At 42.8% G+C, this 17,356-nt stretch overlaps 1 protein-coding gene across 5 annotated transcripts in view; it reads right to left on the reverse strand.

Annotated features, from left to right (window-relative positions):
• The window catches only part of Ack-like (activated Cdc42 kinase-like), a 218,140-nt gene that overhangs the window by 17,093 nt on the left and 183,691 nt on the right, over window positions 1-17,356 (reverse strand). For all 5 annotated transcript variants that reach the window (XR_012826587.1, XM_075684160.1, XM_075684158.1 and 2 more), the window contains one exon: window positions 4,372-4,441. Coding sequence is in view for 4 of the 5 variants with exons in the window: in XM_075684160.1 (XP_075540275.1) it covers window positions 4,372-4,441 (70 nt within the window). In the remaining variant the exon portion in view is untranslated. The remainder of the gene's footprint in view (window positions 1-4,371; window positions 4,442-17,356) is intronic.

Raw genomic sequence — 17,356 nt, forward strand, 5'->3', positions numbered from 1 at the left:
CGTTTGATGCAATGTATTTTGTTCACTATCATACCATGTTAATATTTATTTCTGTGTCGCTCACTGCTCTATTGACTGTTTTGGGAACCTGTGATATCGTCAGGCTTTACCACCTTTTGTCGCAGTTCCCTCTTTCATCTGTGAAGGAAACGAAACCTCAAGCTCGAACCTCATTTGTTGCTCCCCTGGTTAAAGATATCCATGTATTACGCACTTCTGTACTCAAGGTTATCATACTGTATCCTTGTTTGGGGAACTACGACGCCCAGCAATTACCTTAAACTAATTTCAATTTAGAAACGGGCTTTGCGTGCTATTAAGAAGTTTCATGGCAGACCTTCAAATTTACCTACGTCACCGCGATTTCTGAAACATGGCATCCTTAAAGTAAAAGAAGTATATAATTTCTGTCTACTTAAGTTCATCTATCATCATAAATTGTTCTTTTCTTGTTCAGATAATTCCAGCAGCCAATGTGCTTTTTGGACAAAATGTAAGCTTGTTCCAATCACACGCACCAATTATAGCAAGCAAGCACTAAGCTACCAAATTCCCACGGCAATAAATCAATTTCCCTTTGAAACTGAATATTACCTTCCACAAGAACATTCTAAATCTACAATTAAGAGATACCTATTGGAACAAACGGAATGGGGATATTTATTTAGTTGACAGACTTTGTATTTATTTGTATTTATTTTACTACCTTTCAAATGTTTTTTCTATAACGCACATGTTGTAAGATTTGTGATATTATTTCTGTGTTTCAGGACTGACATTTTTACGTCTGTAAAACAATGATGTATCTTTTTACTACTCATACGATAAGTTGTGTATGCAATTTATTCTTTTATAGTACAAATTTCATGCATGTTAACTTACTGTGTTAACATGCATGAAATCTTTTTACAATGCTTCAGATATTTATTGTGAAGTGCTCGTACACAATGCCAGGTGTCCTACGGGTGACTAGGACCTTGTCAGGCTCTTGCCTTTTGTCTTGGCACCCTCTTTTCGTTGAAAAAAAAATAAACATTCACTTTCAAGAAAAAAATAGTGCTACAATCCAAGCTTCAGAACACATTAGCAACACAGTTGATAATGCAGGGAGCTTAAATTCAAATGAAAAAGTTATGCCTAAATGTAAGACGATGAGCAAAACAACAAGGTAAAAGTGGGAGCCAACATTTTGGCAAGTAAACTTGTCTTTTTCAAGGCCTTGAAAAATTAATAAAATTATTTACATTGAGCACATTAATTACATTGTAAATAATGCTAATCAAGCTCTTGGTTATATCAGACAGAACTTCTCTAAGACACCATCAAAGCTAAAGCTATTAATATGTAAATAAAACTGGTTCACTCCAAGTTGGAGTATGTAACTGTGTATGGGATCCACATCATGATTATCTCACCAAGTCTTGAATCGGTTCAGGATCGTTGTGCTCACTTTATATTAGCAAACTACCACCACACATCAAGTGTCTCAACTATGAAAATAAGCCTAAACCTTCCACTGCTCTCACTTCGCAGAAAAGCTCTGCGCCTATCCTCATTCTTTAAAATAGTTAAAAACTAAATCTTCATGCGGTCGTGACAACCTTCCAAACATTTTTCTGAAACATTATGCTGAAATTATTGCAAGGTTCCTTCTTATTATATTTCATGCTTCATTACTTGCTGGAAAATTACTGGATAACTGGAGGACAGCCAGAGTTGTACCCATATTCAAGAAGGGTGAGTGTTCATTGTTAGAAAATTACCGTCCACTATCATTGACAACCTCATGTTGTAAGCTAATTGAACATATTGTTGCCAATAAATAAGATTAACGAATTTCTAGATAAACATTCAATACTGTCTAATTTTCAACACAGATTTAGAAAAGGCTATTCAACAGTTACACAGCTTGTCACTGTAATTCATCCACTCGCTTCATACCTTTATAAAGTTGGTCAAATTGATGCTGTATTTCTTGATTTTAGCAAAGCCTTCGATACAGTTACACATGACAAATTAACACTAAAACTTAGACATCTTGAGCTTCCAGAAATACTGATCGCATGGACAACAAACTATCTAACAAATCGCCATCAGTTTGTGGCAATTAATAAGCAACAGGCTGGCTCTCTTCCGGTAAACTCAGGAGTTCTTCAAGGAAGTGTTCTAGGACCACTGCTCTTTTTACTTTACATAAATGATATTACTACTGAAATTCGTTCCAGTGTGCAAATTAGGTTGTTTGGGGATGATTGTGTGCTTTTTAGAGAAATCACTTGAACAAATGATCAAATTGATTTAAATACTTCTCTTGCTGTTATAATCAATTGGTGCAAAATGTGGGGAATGCGGCTAAACACTGAAAAGACTGTCTTTCTTCACTTCACTCGTCAGAAAGCTCCACTAACCTTTAGTTAGATGTTTGGTTCGTTGCCTTTACAGGAAGAAACAAAATATAAGTATTTGAGTGTCACAATTACAATAGTTTATCATGGAATTTACATATTGATAATATCTGTTCCTTGGCCTTGCGTAAATTGTATTTTTTTGCGGCATAAACTTAAAAATTCCCCACCTAACGTAAAATTGCTTGCTTGTTATTCATTAATTAGACCGAAACTTGAATATGCATGTGGTGTTTAAGACCCGTTTACTAAACAAAATATTAAATGTCTCGAAAGAGTACAGAAGAAAACTGTGCGATTCATAATTCAAAATTCTCTGGATATGATTCCCCCTCACAAATAATGCATAATAATGGCACCGAAATCCTTGAGCAGCGAAGGGAAAACTTAAGAATTCGATTTCTTTCCATGCTTTCTATGGAGATTTATCAATAATTCCTGCATCCCATTTTTCTAATTTAACATATAGGCTAACTTGACACCATCATCTGAATTGACTAACAATTTATTTTGCACAGACGGACGTATTCAAGTATTCTTTTTTTCCCCAAACTATAACAGACTGGAATACCTCATTGCCTGTTTCAATCGATTGATGCATTGTACTACTGTTGTGTCTTACCACCTTGTTTGGACCTGAACTAGGTCTGCAGTATGAAATAAATAAATAAAATAGAATAAATAAATATAATCAGAATAAGGAATTGAAAACTGTACTTCTTTCTTAGCTATTTCATACTTCTACGCAGATCAATACAAAGTTCGTAATCCCTTTTGAAAGATGCACTAGGTTTTTTTAATCATTTGTTCCTCAGACAAGTTGAGATTGGAACTCTTTGTCCACCTCCACTGTGTCAGCAAACCAGCTTGATGCATTTAAAATTGCACTTGATGAATAATTTTTGCAATATATGTTTAATCATTGCTACCTATTTAATACTGGACATGAATGGGTGTATGTTGCAATGCATTTTTACTGATGCATTGAATGTACATGTTGAAATGTATATGTTTTATAGCGCAGCTCTTAGGCACCCGTTACTGCAGCGTGTGTCAGCGTCGGTGTAACCGAGTGAACGAGCGGGGGATGAAAGATGCGAGGAGGAAAGCAGAGGAGGAGGGTGAGGCGAAAAGCGTAGTGTGGCAACGATGGCTACGAGATGGCGCCAGAGCAGCACACCATCTGGGAGGTCTGTCGGCGGTGAATCGTGCCTATGGGTCACCCAAGTGCTGGCTCGTGTGATCTCCAAATTATCGAGGCAGTGGTGCCACACTTGGCTCAGTTTGTAATGTGCCGCACAAGACAGATTGTCCACACAAGCCAATATATCGCGAAATGAAAGCACGTATAGAGCTGCGCTCAAATTTCGCATTGGGGAGTACTGTAATCATTGGTGAATTTTATTTTTGTTCATGCATAATTGCTGTATTTCCTGTTGTATCTGTCCATATTGCCAAACTACCTTCTGTAACGCCCCATGGGCCTTGAAGCTATTTCAACAAATATATAAATAAATAAGACATAATCTGACATTTCTGCATTTCATGTGAATTTGAATACAGAAATCAAAGATGGCTTCAAGCTAAAGCTTGCACTTCAATATGTGATAAATGTGAAAACTGTAAGACTCAATAGCATGCACTACAAATAGGAGATGTGATCACAGGTTCACTGCTCTAAGTGGAGCCTGGAGGGCAGTCTGTAAGTGTCCCTCTAGTAGACTATTAAATATGGCTGCTGCTAAAGGGCTGATTGGCTACAGTGCGACACCAGTGAGAAGGAGGTAGGCACAGCCAATATCCTAACTGGCACAGCTCCATCCAGTCAGCAGTGGCCGAAATGGACCATCCATAGGTGGACACTTACAGAATAGCCCCCACTCTCCCAACGGTTAGTCAACTTAAAAACTAAAACTGTTAGCACTTCAACAGCAATATGACCTAGGCAGCAAGTGTGTGTGCTTACCTCTTTTGCGAGAACTTTCTGCATGATTCGGACCTCATCAGAATCAACGCCTCGTGCAGGGCCTTGAGTCCTGTTAAGAAAAATGTTCAAAAAACACCGCCCATTGGTAGTCATTGATGCCATACATGCTGTCAATAAATGATACTACAACTCGTAGAAGCACCTTCCATGGGCAAGCAATTTTCAAATGTTTCAGGTGTTGGTTCAAAATTAAAGTTGTGCAATGCTATCTGAACCTGCACAACTATGTACTTCGGTGTACTGGTATGAATTGTACTGTGGCACAGATATCAACAAAGCAGTTAGCATCCTTACTGATAATGTAAAACGTGCTTTGGAAGCCTTCATTCCCTGCAAAGAGTTTCATCCTGCTTGCTATCCTACGTGGTTGTCTAATTACGCGATTTACTTCGTAAAAAACTGAGGTACCATAGGAAGTTCAAGACAACAGAATCATTGGAGTGGTACGAAAAATTTTAGCATCTTGCGAAGCCAGGCGAAATGTGTAATGCATAGAGACAGTGATGCATCCATTAAGTTTGTCAAAGAGCGTGTAAAATGCGATCCAAAATGTTTCTGGTTCTATGTAAAAGATTCAACTTCTGAGCGGGCTCAGATTAAAGTCACAAATCATCCATCTCATGGCATTCTTAGAAATTGCGACAATATCGCCAACGCATTTGCTGAACATTTTTCTTCAGTTTTTCAAATACAGCGTATGCTTTTAGTTCTGGTGACTGGCAGTATAACTTCAGTGACCATTTCAACATTTCATGTTTTACACAACACAATATTGCGGTGGCCATAAATAAGTTGAAACTAAAACATTCTCTTGCTTACGACTGCATACCAAGTTTTGTTATCAAAGGCTGTTCTTCTATTTTTGTTCCTCTCCTTATGCAAATCTTTAATCTTGCTTTGCATACAAGTGCCCTTCCTTCTTGTTGGAAGAATGCAATAGTTGTGCCAGTTCATAAAAGTGGCAGCATGAAAGACAAAAAATTATTGCCCCATGTCCCTCTTGTGTCTGTTTGCAAAAGTGTTCGAAATAGCTAGGTTTACACATCTGTCATTTTTCTTTAAGCATAAGATCAGTATATATACTACCAACATGGTTTTGTTCATGGTAGGTCTGTGGAAACAGACCTTGTTTCTTTTCTTGATGCTGCAGGACCCGCTGTTGCTAACTGAAGACAGACACTGTACACTTTGATTTGTCAAAAGCACTTGATGTGGTTTCTCATGATCTTATCCATAAACTCTTTTGAGTCACAGTTTTAGTACTAGCCTGTGCACGCTGATTAAAACTACCTGTCAACTCGGTTAAATTATTTTTGTGGTGTTGCTAAGTACTCTTTGCCTTATGAATCAACTTCCAGTGTTCCTCAAGGGTCTATTTTAGGCCCATTATTTTTCAATATCTTTGTTAATAACCTTGAAGAATTTTTGCGTTATTTGCATCTCCTTTTAACGCTGACGATACTGAACTTTACTGTGAAATAGAATCAGAGCAGTATTGTGAATTATTAGAGGAAGATGTATGAATTCTGTTGTGGAGTGGCGCGCTTCCAACATTTTGCGCATTAATCCACCTAAGACACTTGCTGTTTCGTTTAATTGCAAAATGTACTTTGCTATATGAATACTGGATATACTTGAATACCTGATAACATTCATTTCAAATAAGCGGGTGGTACATGCGACTTAGAAATATTACTTGACTCCCGGCTGATTTTCGAAGAACATGTTTAAAACACCGTTAATGCATCCTACAGAAAGTTAGGCCTCATAAAAAAAATGACTGAAAAGTTTACAAATGTCAAATGTGTTATTCTTTTGTATTCTTCTTTTGTTCACTCGAAGTTAGAGTTTAGTTCTCTTGTATTGAACTGTATTAATTTGACAAACGTTGCAATAATTGATTGTGTTCAGTGGTGTTTCATTCGTATGCTGTACAATCGATTTAGGGACACCGTGTATCTTATGCCTATGAGCATGTTTCAGTTTAAGTTTATTATTCTTTCAAGATACATACATAGTTGGTTGTTAATAGTATGCAGGCGAGGGTCCCAAGGTCAAACGATTGCAGCGGGACCCTCGGATAACAATATTGGTACAAAAATATTAATACAGTGTAAAATTATGCAATCTATAAGTAAATAAAAAGTGAATGAAGTAGTGAAAAGGAATACATTTGATTTTTATACAAGAAGTCATACATGAAAAAAAAATTCGCACATTACCAATCTAAATTGTTATAACCTATTTAACAAATGAAGTACACACTTTATATGCAAAGTAAGTTAATTAGGAGAACTAGTTAAACAAAATGAAATTTTTAAGTTCATATTTGAATGCATGCAAGGACAATGATTTAAAAGCACGGGGTAAGTCATTCCACAGTTGAATCGCTGAGAAGGAGAAGGTCATTTTGCCATAATTCTTCTTGCATTCAGGTAACAGAAAGCAAACCTAGTGCTATTGGTACTTGTCAGCAACCTAGAATCTATTTGAAACGCGAGCTGTTTGATAAAGGGACCCTGAAATGATTTTGACAATTTTCTACAAACGCGCTGAGTCGTTAGAGAAGGTCCTTCTGATCATTATTTGACGCATCTAAGTGCTCCACGTAAAGCGTGTAATTTATTATAATGTTTTAATAATGTACATTGCTGCTGATCGTAGCACACTGCTCGACGGAATTTTCAGCCGCCCTAACCCATATGACGTAACCACTCAATTGACGTCATGTTGGCAAGCTATCCGATTGGCTGCCCAGGGCATGTCATCGCTAATTTTTCCACCTTTATGGTGAACAAATCATGTTCATAATAATTGCATAGTTAGTTTGTTTCTATAAAAATAAAGTAACAGAAAGAGAACGCACAAGAACGATTTCTCATTACACTTAAGCACTTCCGGCACACAGCAAGTGTCGTCTGCTTGTGTTACAACGCGCTCCATTTTGACGAGAGCTCCATGGTCAGAGTCGGTCTCAGTCTTTTTGCGATCACTATGAATCGACTTTATTGGGTTGTGGACTGCAAACGTAGCGACTGGCAATATGTCAAGCTGTGACATCATGTCCCTCTGCAAGGCAGCAGACGAGCGGACTGGCTGCAGTGCATCAGACTGCAGCTATCCGATAGGCACCAAGATTTGTATGTTTGCGGCCGTCACTTTACACCGGAAGATTACTAACGCAATAGCATTTCACGAGTCCAGTATTACAGTAAACGCAAGTGCAAGGGGACAGGGCCTGGCTGTGTCTCCTTACGTGTCGTTTCACGAGATGAGCAGAAGTGCAAATGTGAATGGTCTGCACGGTGCAGCCACCTGGTGGCACACAGCTCAACCACACACAGTAGCAGTAACAAATGTATTCTTTGCTGCTGGTGTAAATTTTTCGCAGGAGTGTAATCGTTAACACGTTTTTGTAAATGTTTAAAATATTTTACAATTGGTTAGAGCAATATTAGCTCTTTGTTTGGCTGGGCAAGCTCTGAGCCAATGGGTGGCTGGATCGTGGAGACCGATCGGCCGCTCATGTATGTCTATGCTAAAGTTCCTTCATCAGCTTGAGTTTATGCTCCACTGTTCCGTCAAAACGCCCGGCTAGCCTGTGGTTACTAGAATACCAGACACGTGCAGTGCTGCGACAGAATGCTCGCAACGCACGCTGCTTCGATAGCTTTTGCTTGGGGTTGACTGCCAAGCAGCTGGCAGAGAGTTTGGAGAGACTTCACGCGCTTGCTCCCACAGAACCGGAAGTCGACAACACGATGTGCCATCATGACGCAGAGCCTGTGAAGGCAGAGCTTAGCTGCGATCATTTGGCAAACGAGTTGAGGAGAAAATGCATGACTGTGGAGGAGGGTAACTTGTAATCGTCCGTAGCTCTCCTAATGCGAGACGTTTCACATAAATTGTGGTGTGAATGATTAACTTCAGCTGTACCCTACACGTCTACAAAATTTGTCCGAACTGTTTCAGGGCCCTTTTAAGTAATTTAAACAGAGTGATAAGTAAATGAAAATTAAACAAGCCAGATATAGGAAAAATGAAGTTAGCCTGAAGGTGCAGAGCAGCATTAGAGTAAAAAGAACTGTTGGTAATAAAGCGAATGGCTTGGTTCTGAATGTGCTGTATGGACAATAGGTGACAGTTATATGTATTTCCCGATGTAGTAATGCCATATGTAAAGTGACTATGTATGAAGGCAAAATATAAAGACAATAAGGCATGGACAGAAAAAAAAATGGTTGAGATTTAAGGAGTTCTTATAACAAAAGCAGTTTTTTGCCAAACATAAGCAATATGATTATTAAACTTCAATTTAGGGTGTAATTTTATGGTAAGGAAAGTTACACAATCGGCTGCTGGGATTAAATGATGGCCTATGGACACTTGCGGTAAATAAGGGAGAACTTTGAGATTCTTTAAAAATCATGAATAGAGTTTTAAGCGGGTTCAACAGTAAGTTGTTTAAAGAACACCATTGAATAACTTTGGCCAATTCGTTGTTCATTTTAGTGATTAGTGCTAGTGAACGATTTGCATGACATGGAAATGGTGGTATCATTAGCATAAAGGACAACATTAGCAAGATTAATGCAATTAGGTAAATCATTAATGTAGACACAAAACAATAAAGGATTAAGTATTGAGCCCTTTGGTGCCCCTTGATTAATGACTATGCATGTTTACTATTAGGGCCCGAAAAATAAGGCGGAAATACTGGAACGCACAGAAAATCACTGAAACCACGAAGAAAGAAGATATGAACAAGGTGCGGGAGGCAAATGAGATCCTAAGACAAAAAAATGCGGCATTGCGAGCGACCATCAACAACCTCACGAAAGAGATCGCCGAGATCCGTCAGTTGCTGCTATGCAACAATGAGCCATAGAGGAACCGGCACCGAAGAAGCGAGCCATCAAGGCCACACGCACGCAAACAGAAAATAATCGCATCGATAGCCTCGAAGCGAAATTCAAAGCGACATTCACCAAACTCGAACAGCTAATCACAACGAACATCGCAGCAGTGACAGCATTGAAAGAAACAATGGAGACCTACCAAGCCGAGAACACAAGCAGATTCGCCTACATCGAAAGGACCCTACAGCCGATGGTAAGCCACCCGACGTTTGCGCCCCTCTTCGTGCAACATCCACGCAACCAGGGAGCCCCCTACACGCCAACGCAATCATGGCCGCCAACGCAACACCAGCAGCAGCAGGTGTAACCGCGTGGCAGTGGAACTGTCGCGGCTTCGGAAGGAAGAAGGCAATCATCCAACAGCACATCGCACATGCCACGCGCAAGCCACACATTATACTGCTACAAGAAACACTAACTGACGCATCGTCCCTCCCCGGCTACAGAGTGCACAAGGGACCACCTGACGGCAGAGGCCTGTGCACCCTGGTCAGGAAGAGACTCACATTCGTCGAACACGAGCTGCAAAACAATATCAAGATCGAGCACACACTCACCGAAATCATCCCGAGCAAGAAGAGAAAAGGAAGCATATTTCTGCTCAACGTCTACAGCAACCCATCGCAGAGAAAACAGAGATTCAAGACATTACTGCACAGAGCCAGCACCGCAGCGGGCAACACGCACCGTACAGCGGCCTGCCTAACGCGAAGTTCGATCGTGACATAGACGTCGAGGAGGTACGTGCGGCCCTGCATGATCTCAACAGCTGGTAGGCAGCCGGCCCGGACCTCGTCACGAACAAGGCACTCAAGAACCTCGATGACGGCTCGATTGAAAACCTCGCAAAATACTTCAACAAGTGCTGGAAAGCGGGCGCACTGCCAAAGCTGTGGAAGACAGCCAAGACCATCCTGATCCCCAAGCCGGGGAAGCCGCCGGACACGGATAACCTCCGGCCCATCTCACTCATGTCCTGCGTGGGCAAGGTGCTGGAGCACATCCTGCTCAACAGGTGGCAAGACTACCTGGAACGAGAAGGGCTGTACCAGGCCACTTTGATCAGCTTCACACAGCAGCTCAGCACTCAGGACGCGATGCTGCAGCTCAAACACCAAATCATCGATGATGGCGGCAGCGCCCGCGACAACAAAGCAATCCTAGGGCTCGACCTGCAGAGCGCCTTTGATAAGGTGAAACACTCGGCGATTTTGTCCCAAGTCTCCAAGCTCAACATGGGCGAAAGATCCTACAACTACATCAAGGACTTTCTCACGAACAGGACTGTCGAGCTACGAGCAGGCGACCTACAGACGCAAGAGAAGAAGCTCGGGAGCACCGACACACAGCAGGGATCGGTCATTTCACCGATGCTGTTCATCCTGGTAATGATCGGAGTGGCTGAAAAGCTCGGGGACATCGAAGACGTCAAGCACACCATCTACGCGGACTATATCACGCTATGGGTGACCGGTGGCAGCGACGCCCACATCGAGGGCACACTGCAAGCCGCCGTCGACGCAATAGAAGACCAGCTGGAAGGCACTGGACTGAGATGTTCGCCGAGCAAATCGGAGCTTCTCATACTCCCACCGACCAAAAACAGCAGAGGCAAGAACAGACAACACGAAAACGAAAAAATGAGAATCGTCGCCAAATTCGGCAATGTGATCCCCGAGGTCGGCAAAATTAGGATCCTAGGCACGGTCATCGAAAAGGATGGAAGAAACGGCGAAACCATCATCCGTCTCAAGGCAAAAGCATCCAACGTGATTCGACTCCTCAAACGAGTCACTTCCCGGAAGGCTGGCATGAGAGAGGAGAGCCTAATTAGCCTCGTCCAATCCTTCGTCATCAGCCACGTCGCGCACGTTGCAGCCTGCCACAGATGGCTGCAACACGAACGAAACAAAATCAACGTGCTCAACATGCTCCTGTACGACCCAAGGGCAGTGGAGCAGCGCTTATGACAGTATGCTTCATATGCATCATTTCTTCGCTCCTCAGGTGTTGCTGATCCTGGCGATTGTTTCACCGTCTGTGCCCCTGCATATCTACCCTCAGGCTAGCACTTGCGCGGTTGCTGATCATGGCCAACGTGTTTTCGTCGACAGCGCACGTGCTGAGACCTACGAGCCGCCTTCACACAGTTGGCTGCTGGACAGGAAGCTCATCGCTTCTGGGACCACTACACCGGAAGAAACACCCATGCCCGGCTTCTTCAAAAGCAACGCGCGGATGGTCTACCACTTTAGTGGGCAGTGGAGCAGCGCTTATGACAGTATGCTTCGTATGCATCATTTCTTCGCTCTTCAGGTGCGTGACAATTTGGCTTTGTACACTAGATGGAGTGACAATCGCTCCCTATTGCTGCTCCCCTGCCCACTTGTTTTCTTTGATATTGTGTGCGACTGCATTAATATGAGTCTGCTGTTGTTAAAATGTGGCGATGTCGAGGAAAACCCAGGGCCTCCAAAACCACAAAAATCAAGCCAAGATGTCGTTGCTTCTAATCGTGCTAATGAAATTCAGTCCGATGAAATTAGTTCTGTCCTACAAATGCTAAAAGACATAAAAGAAACAACAGGTGAGCTTGCCAAAGGCCAGGCTGAGTTTAAAAAGGATGTGAAGGACATCAAGGCAAGCCAACAAGTTATTGAGAGCAAGCTAACTAACATTTACCGTCGCCTGGAATCGCTGGAAAAAAAATCCGAAACGCTTGACAAAGTCTCTAGTGATTGGTCAAAGTGCAACAATCAGCGGAAAGTCTGGAAAAACAGCAGGTCACCCTTATAGCTCGTCTAGATGATCTGGAGGACAGAACAAGGCGTAACAACCTAATTTTTTATGGCATACCTGACTCCCGTGAATCATGGCTGCAGACCGAAGAGAAAATAATCGCTGCCTTGTCGTCTGCAATGGAACATGATCTGCCACCGAACTCGGTTGACCGAGCGCATCATATCGGAGCCTTTTCAGACGGGAAGTGCCGCCCCGTCATAATGAAATTAACCAACTTTAAGGTCAAGGAAACCATACTTTCCTCGCGGAGCAAGCTGAAAGCTAACAACGTTTTTGTTTCTGAGGACTTCTCGCCCGCTACAAGGCACGCAAGGAAAAAGCTTATCGAATTTGGTAAGCGCCAGCCCAATTCTCCCCCGTTTCAGATAAGGTTTAATAAGCTTTTTATTGGTAGGCAAACCTTCCTGTACGACCCAACGAGTGACTGCGTCAAGCAAATCACGCATGCACTGCCTGATGGCGCGGCCACAGCTGTCAGTTCCGGCAGTCCCTTTGCTACGTAGGAACACGCGAGGGGTAGTGGCGTTGTTTCATCAGCACATGTCCCAGTGCTTCTTGCTAATGTAAGAAGTGTGATAAACAAGCGCGAAGCAATTAACTCTCTCGTCGACAACTGCGGTGCCGGTATAATCGCTCTAACTGAAACGTGGTTGCATCCTCAGGTGTACAACTGTGAAATTTTTGACGTATCCCGCTTTCATATCTTCCGTTGTGATCGCATCGTTGGCCACGGTGGAGGCGCACTGCTTGCCATTTCGAAATCTTTGCCTTGTCATCACGTTACCTTTCACAGCAACCTAGAAATAGTGTGCGCCTGCGTTGACCTAGGCCATCGAAACTTTATTTTCGCTGTTTGTTACCGCCCTCCCCCTTGCCCGTCTTCTTTCACTGCCGAACTTCATGACGCACTACACACACTTTTTGTGCTGCATCCAAAAGCACCTGTTATATTAATGGGGGACTTTAACTTCCTGAATATAAATTTGAATGCTGATCCACCTGCTTGTTATCCATGTTCTTCAAAGTGTAATGAATTTCTTGATCTTTGTTCTTTATTTTCTTTAACTCAACTAGTATCTGAACCAACAAGAATTTCAAAGGGTACCGCCAATATCTTAGACTTGATATTATGCTCTCATCCTGACCTTATTACGAATGTTTCATGTATACCTGGTGTAAGCGACCATCTAGTTCTTTCATTTAACGTTACGTTTCCTCTGTCAAAGCCGGATGTTAAAAAAAAGTTAATATATGACTACGACAAGGCAAACTTTAACGATATAAACTTGGAATTATCAAACTTCCTCGACCTCTTTTTAAGTAACTTCCAAGATCGCACGGTAGACAATAACTGGATCATATTCAGAAACAAAGTACATGAACTAACTGATAAGTCTATTCCGTCGCGTATTATATCGTCGAACTCTAAGGCGCCTTGGTTTAATTCTCACCTAAAGAGGCTTTGCAATCGTAAAAAGCGCCTGTACCACATCGCAAAAAAATGTCGCGTGGTATCTAAGTGGGACGCTTACAAGGACGCCAATGAAGCTTACATAGCAGCTAAAAAACTCGCTAAAAGTATGTTTCAAGAACACACTTTGCCTACAATACTTACAGAAGACCCAAAAAAGTTTTGGCGCATCATAAACCCTTCCAAAGATGATACAATAACCTTAGGTGATTCTAGTGGATCAAAAATACCCGACACTGAATGTCCCCGAACCCTAAACTCCGTATTCTGCAGTAATTTCGTTCTATGTCCTGATCCTGTGTTTCCTACCCTAAATAGCTGCAGTTACCCGGCCATGGATTTTATTAGGATCGAACCACTTGGTGTAGAAAATGTAATTAAAAATCTAAAGATGTTGTCAAGCCCTGGCCCAGACCTGGTTACCGCAAAGTTTTTGAAAAACACTTCTGTTTACTCATCTTTATTACTTTCAAAAATATTCCAGCAATCTTTGGACACCCATCAGCTCACTGCAGACTGGAAAATTGGGAAGGTGGTTCCACTTCACAAGTCCGGCAACAAATGCTCACCACATAACTACCGCCCCATTTCCCTCACTAGCATTCCTTGTAAAGTACTCGAACATATCTTGTTTTCTCATTTAGTTAAGCACTTGGATGATAACTCATTCTTCACACGTGCACAGCACGGTTTCCGCAAACATTTGTCCTGTGAAACACAACTGCTTTCGTTCACTCACGATCTTCATCTTATTCTTGATAAAGGTTCATGCGCAGACTGTGTTTTCTTCGACTTTGAAAAGGCTTTCGACAAGGTATGTCACAAACTACTCATTTTTAAGCTTAGTAAACTAAATCTTGACCCTAATCTGTTTGCATGGCTAGAGCACTTTCTTCTTAATCGATCCCAGTTCGTTGCATTTAATAACCACTTCTCTACATCTAGCCCTGTTGAATCTGGCGTTCCTCAAGGTTCAGTGATTTATATTAACGACTTACCCAATGAAATTTCTTCTAACATTTATCTCTTTGCCGACGATTGCGTTATTCTTTGTGAAACTTCTGACGCCGATGATGCTAACATTCTGCAAAACGACATTAACGCTGTCTGTAACTGGTGCGACTTGTGGCTAATGAAACTAAACCCATTTAAGTGCAAAACCATGCGTGTAACCCGCCGTGAACTTCCTCTTCCGACCTATTACCTTAGTAATACTGCCATGGAAGCAGTTACATCCTACAAATACCTAGGTGTCCATTTAACCTCTACTCTTTCCTGGTCTTTACACATCGACAGCGTAATGAATAAAAGTAATCGCATGTTAGGTTATATCCGCCGAAACTTCTCTTCCGCTCCGCCATCATTAAAGTTAATTTTATACAAGACGCTAATTAGGAGTAAAATGGAATACGCTTCATCAATTTGGGACCCATATGCTGAGACACTAATCCAGTCTCTCGAACGTGTTCAAAATAATGCCTCGCGTTTCATCCTAAGCAATTATAACCGCACGGCTAGAGTAACTTCTATGAAAAATATCCTCCAACTTCCACCACTTTCTGCTCGTCGCAAATGCTCTCGCCTGGCTTTGTTTCATAAAATATACTTCCATAATTCATATCTGCGCAATAATCTTATTTCATGCCCAACCTACATTTCTCCTCGCATTGATCATCATCACAAAGTTGGAGTATTGCAGTGTCACACTAGAGCTTGTCACGAGTCTTTTCTTCCTAGGACGTGTCAAGAATGGAACCACCTTCCCGCCACGTTGATTGCAATTGAAGACCAAGCACAATTTCGTACAGCCATAATCAGCACCATCGCTTCGGGCTTCACATGTGTATGACTACATCACTTGCTGCCTTCTTTGCTTTCTTTGTTATGTAACCTTTTTTTTTTACCCCACTCCCCTCTGTAATACCTTGTGGTCTTGAGGGTATAATAAATGAAATGAAATGAAAGAAGAGCGTACAAGACAGCGCTGGGCCTGTTCAAGTCCACGAGCACAACCCGCTTTTTACAACTCGGGATACATAATACGCTCGAAGAAATAGCCGAAGCACAATGGACCTTTTAACTGGAGCGGCTGTTCATGACCAAAGCCGGGAGAAAGATACTGGACGATCTGGGAATTAGATGCTCGAACGAGGTGGAGATGAAGCTCCCCGTCGCTGAAGAGGTCCGACGCCAGACCAGAATCGACCCCATACCGAAGAACATGAATCCCGAGTTCAACACGGGAAGAAGAGCAGCAAGGGCCAAGGCTCTCATCGACCAGCATGCCGATGATGAACACGCGCGGTATGTGGACACGGCCGAATACCAACGGAACGCCTTCCCAGCGGTCATCATAGAGGCGTCAACCAGCGCCACGAGGACGGCAGCGAGCGTGAAAAGCACTGGAGCAGAACAAGCGGAGGAGGTAGCCATTGCCCTGGCCATCGCCGACGCAGACTGCCACACGGTGCTGAGTGACTCAAGACAGGCGGTGCGAAACTTTGCCAAAGGCCATATCTACAGGGAGGCAGAGCGCGTACTGCGAGCGGTCAAACTAGAAGAACGAAAAGTACGACTCAAGTGGTTCTTGGCGCATGCGGGCGATGTGTCGGAACGCAATGAGAACCATAATGAGATGGCACACGCAGCGGCGCGAGCACTAACCAACCGTGCCCCGGCGACAGACCGTCCGACGTGCTTCGGAACCAAGGACTGCATGACGGATTACAATGAAATCACGAAGGCTATGGTCACTATAGCGCCTGGCTCGCAGGACTCTCCCACCCCCGCACCCGAGACTGAGTCGAGCGGAGGCGGTAGTACTGAGACAGCTCCAGACCGGATCGCTACCGAGCCCGAGACTGATGAATCGCATGTACCCCGAGACATATCCGAGAGATACGTGCAGAGTCTGCTGGAGGGAGACCGCAGACTACACGCACATCTTGTGGGACTGCGTTAAATATCCAGAAGAAGCAAAATCAAGAACGCTCCCACTGTGGCTCGAGGCAGCCGCGAAGAGCTACGACCGAGACATTCAGCTCTGGGCCGTCCAGCAGGTCCTCGAGGTGCTCGAAAGGCACAGACCCAGCGAGCCGACAACGGCGAGCGGAGACCCGCACCGAGTAACAGCGACTTCGAGGAGGACGTAGGCCCTCGTCGGGGCGCGCAAGCGCCCAACTGCAGGCATAAATAAAGTTGGCTCCAATCCAATCCAATGTGATTACTTATTCTTGTATAAACTAATTCACAACCACTTCTCCTGCCCACGGTTACTGTAAGCTGTAACGTTCTGCGTGCCTTGCCCTAACCTGTGCAATGCTAGCATTTTCTACGTGAATTCCTCCTGCATCTCTAACGCTACAACATGTTTTGTAACATAACAAAATACCCTGCATTATGATCTTGATATATTCAGCTCTACTGTTTGCTCATTATCTGACTTCTGTCTTTGATTAATTCAATTTTTGTTACATTGTGTACCACTGCTATTTGAGATATTCTGTTTTTCTTTCGGTTTTATGCTCTATGCCTAACACAAGTGCACCAATATTAAGGTGTAAAGCTGTTTTTGGGCACGTTCAGAAAATAAATAAATGAAATGAAATGAAATAAATGTTGTTTGCAAAGCGACCCTAAACAGTGCCGCACATCGGCACTAACGTAGTTAATTACATTAGTAGCCTAATGTGCCTTCATTGAGATGAAGACCAAAGTGGGTCTGTCAGATCTGAATACTGCAGTTAAAGCAAATGCTTGGAAACTGATCCAA

This window comes from Dermacentor variabilis, chromosome 3 (assembly GCF_050947875.1).
Source record: "Dermacentor variabilis isolate Ectoservices chromosome 3, ASM5094787v1, whole genome shotgun sequence".
NCBI classification, from domain to species: Eukaryota; Metazoa; Arthropoda; class Arachnida; order Ixodida; family Ixodidae; genus Dermacentor; species Dermacentor variabilis.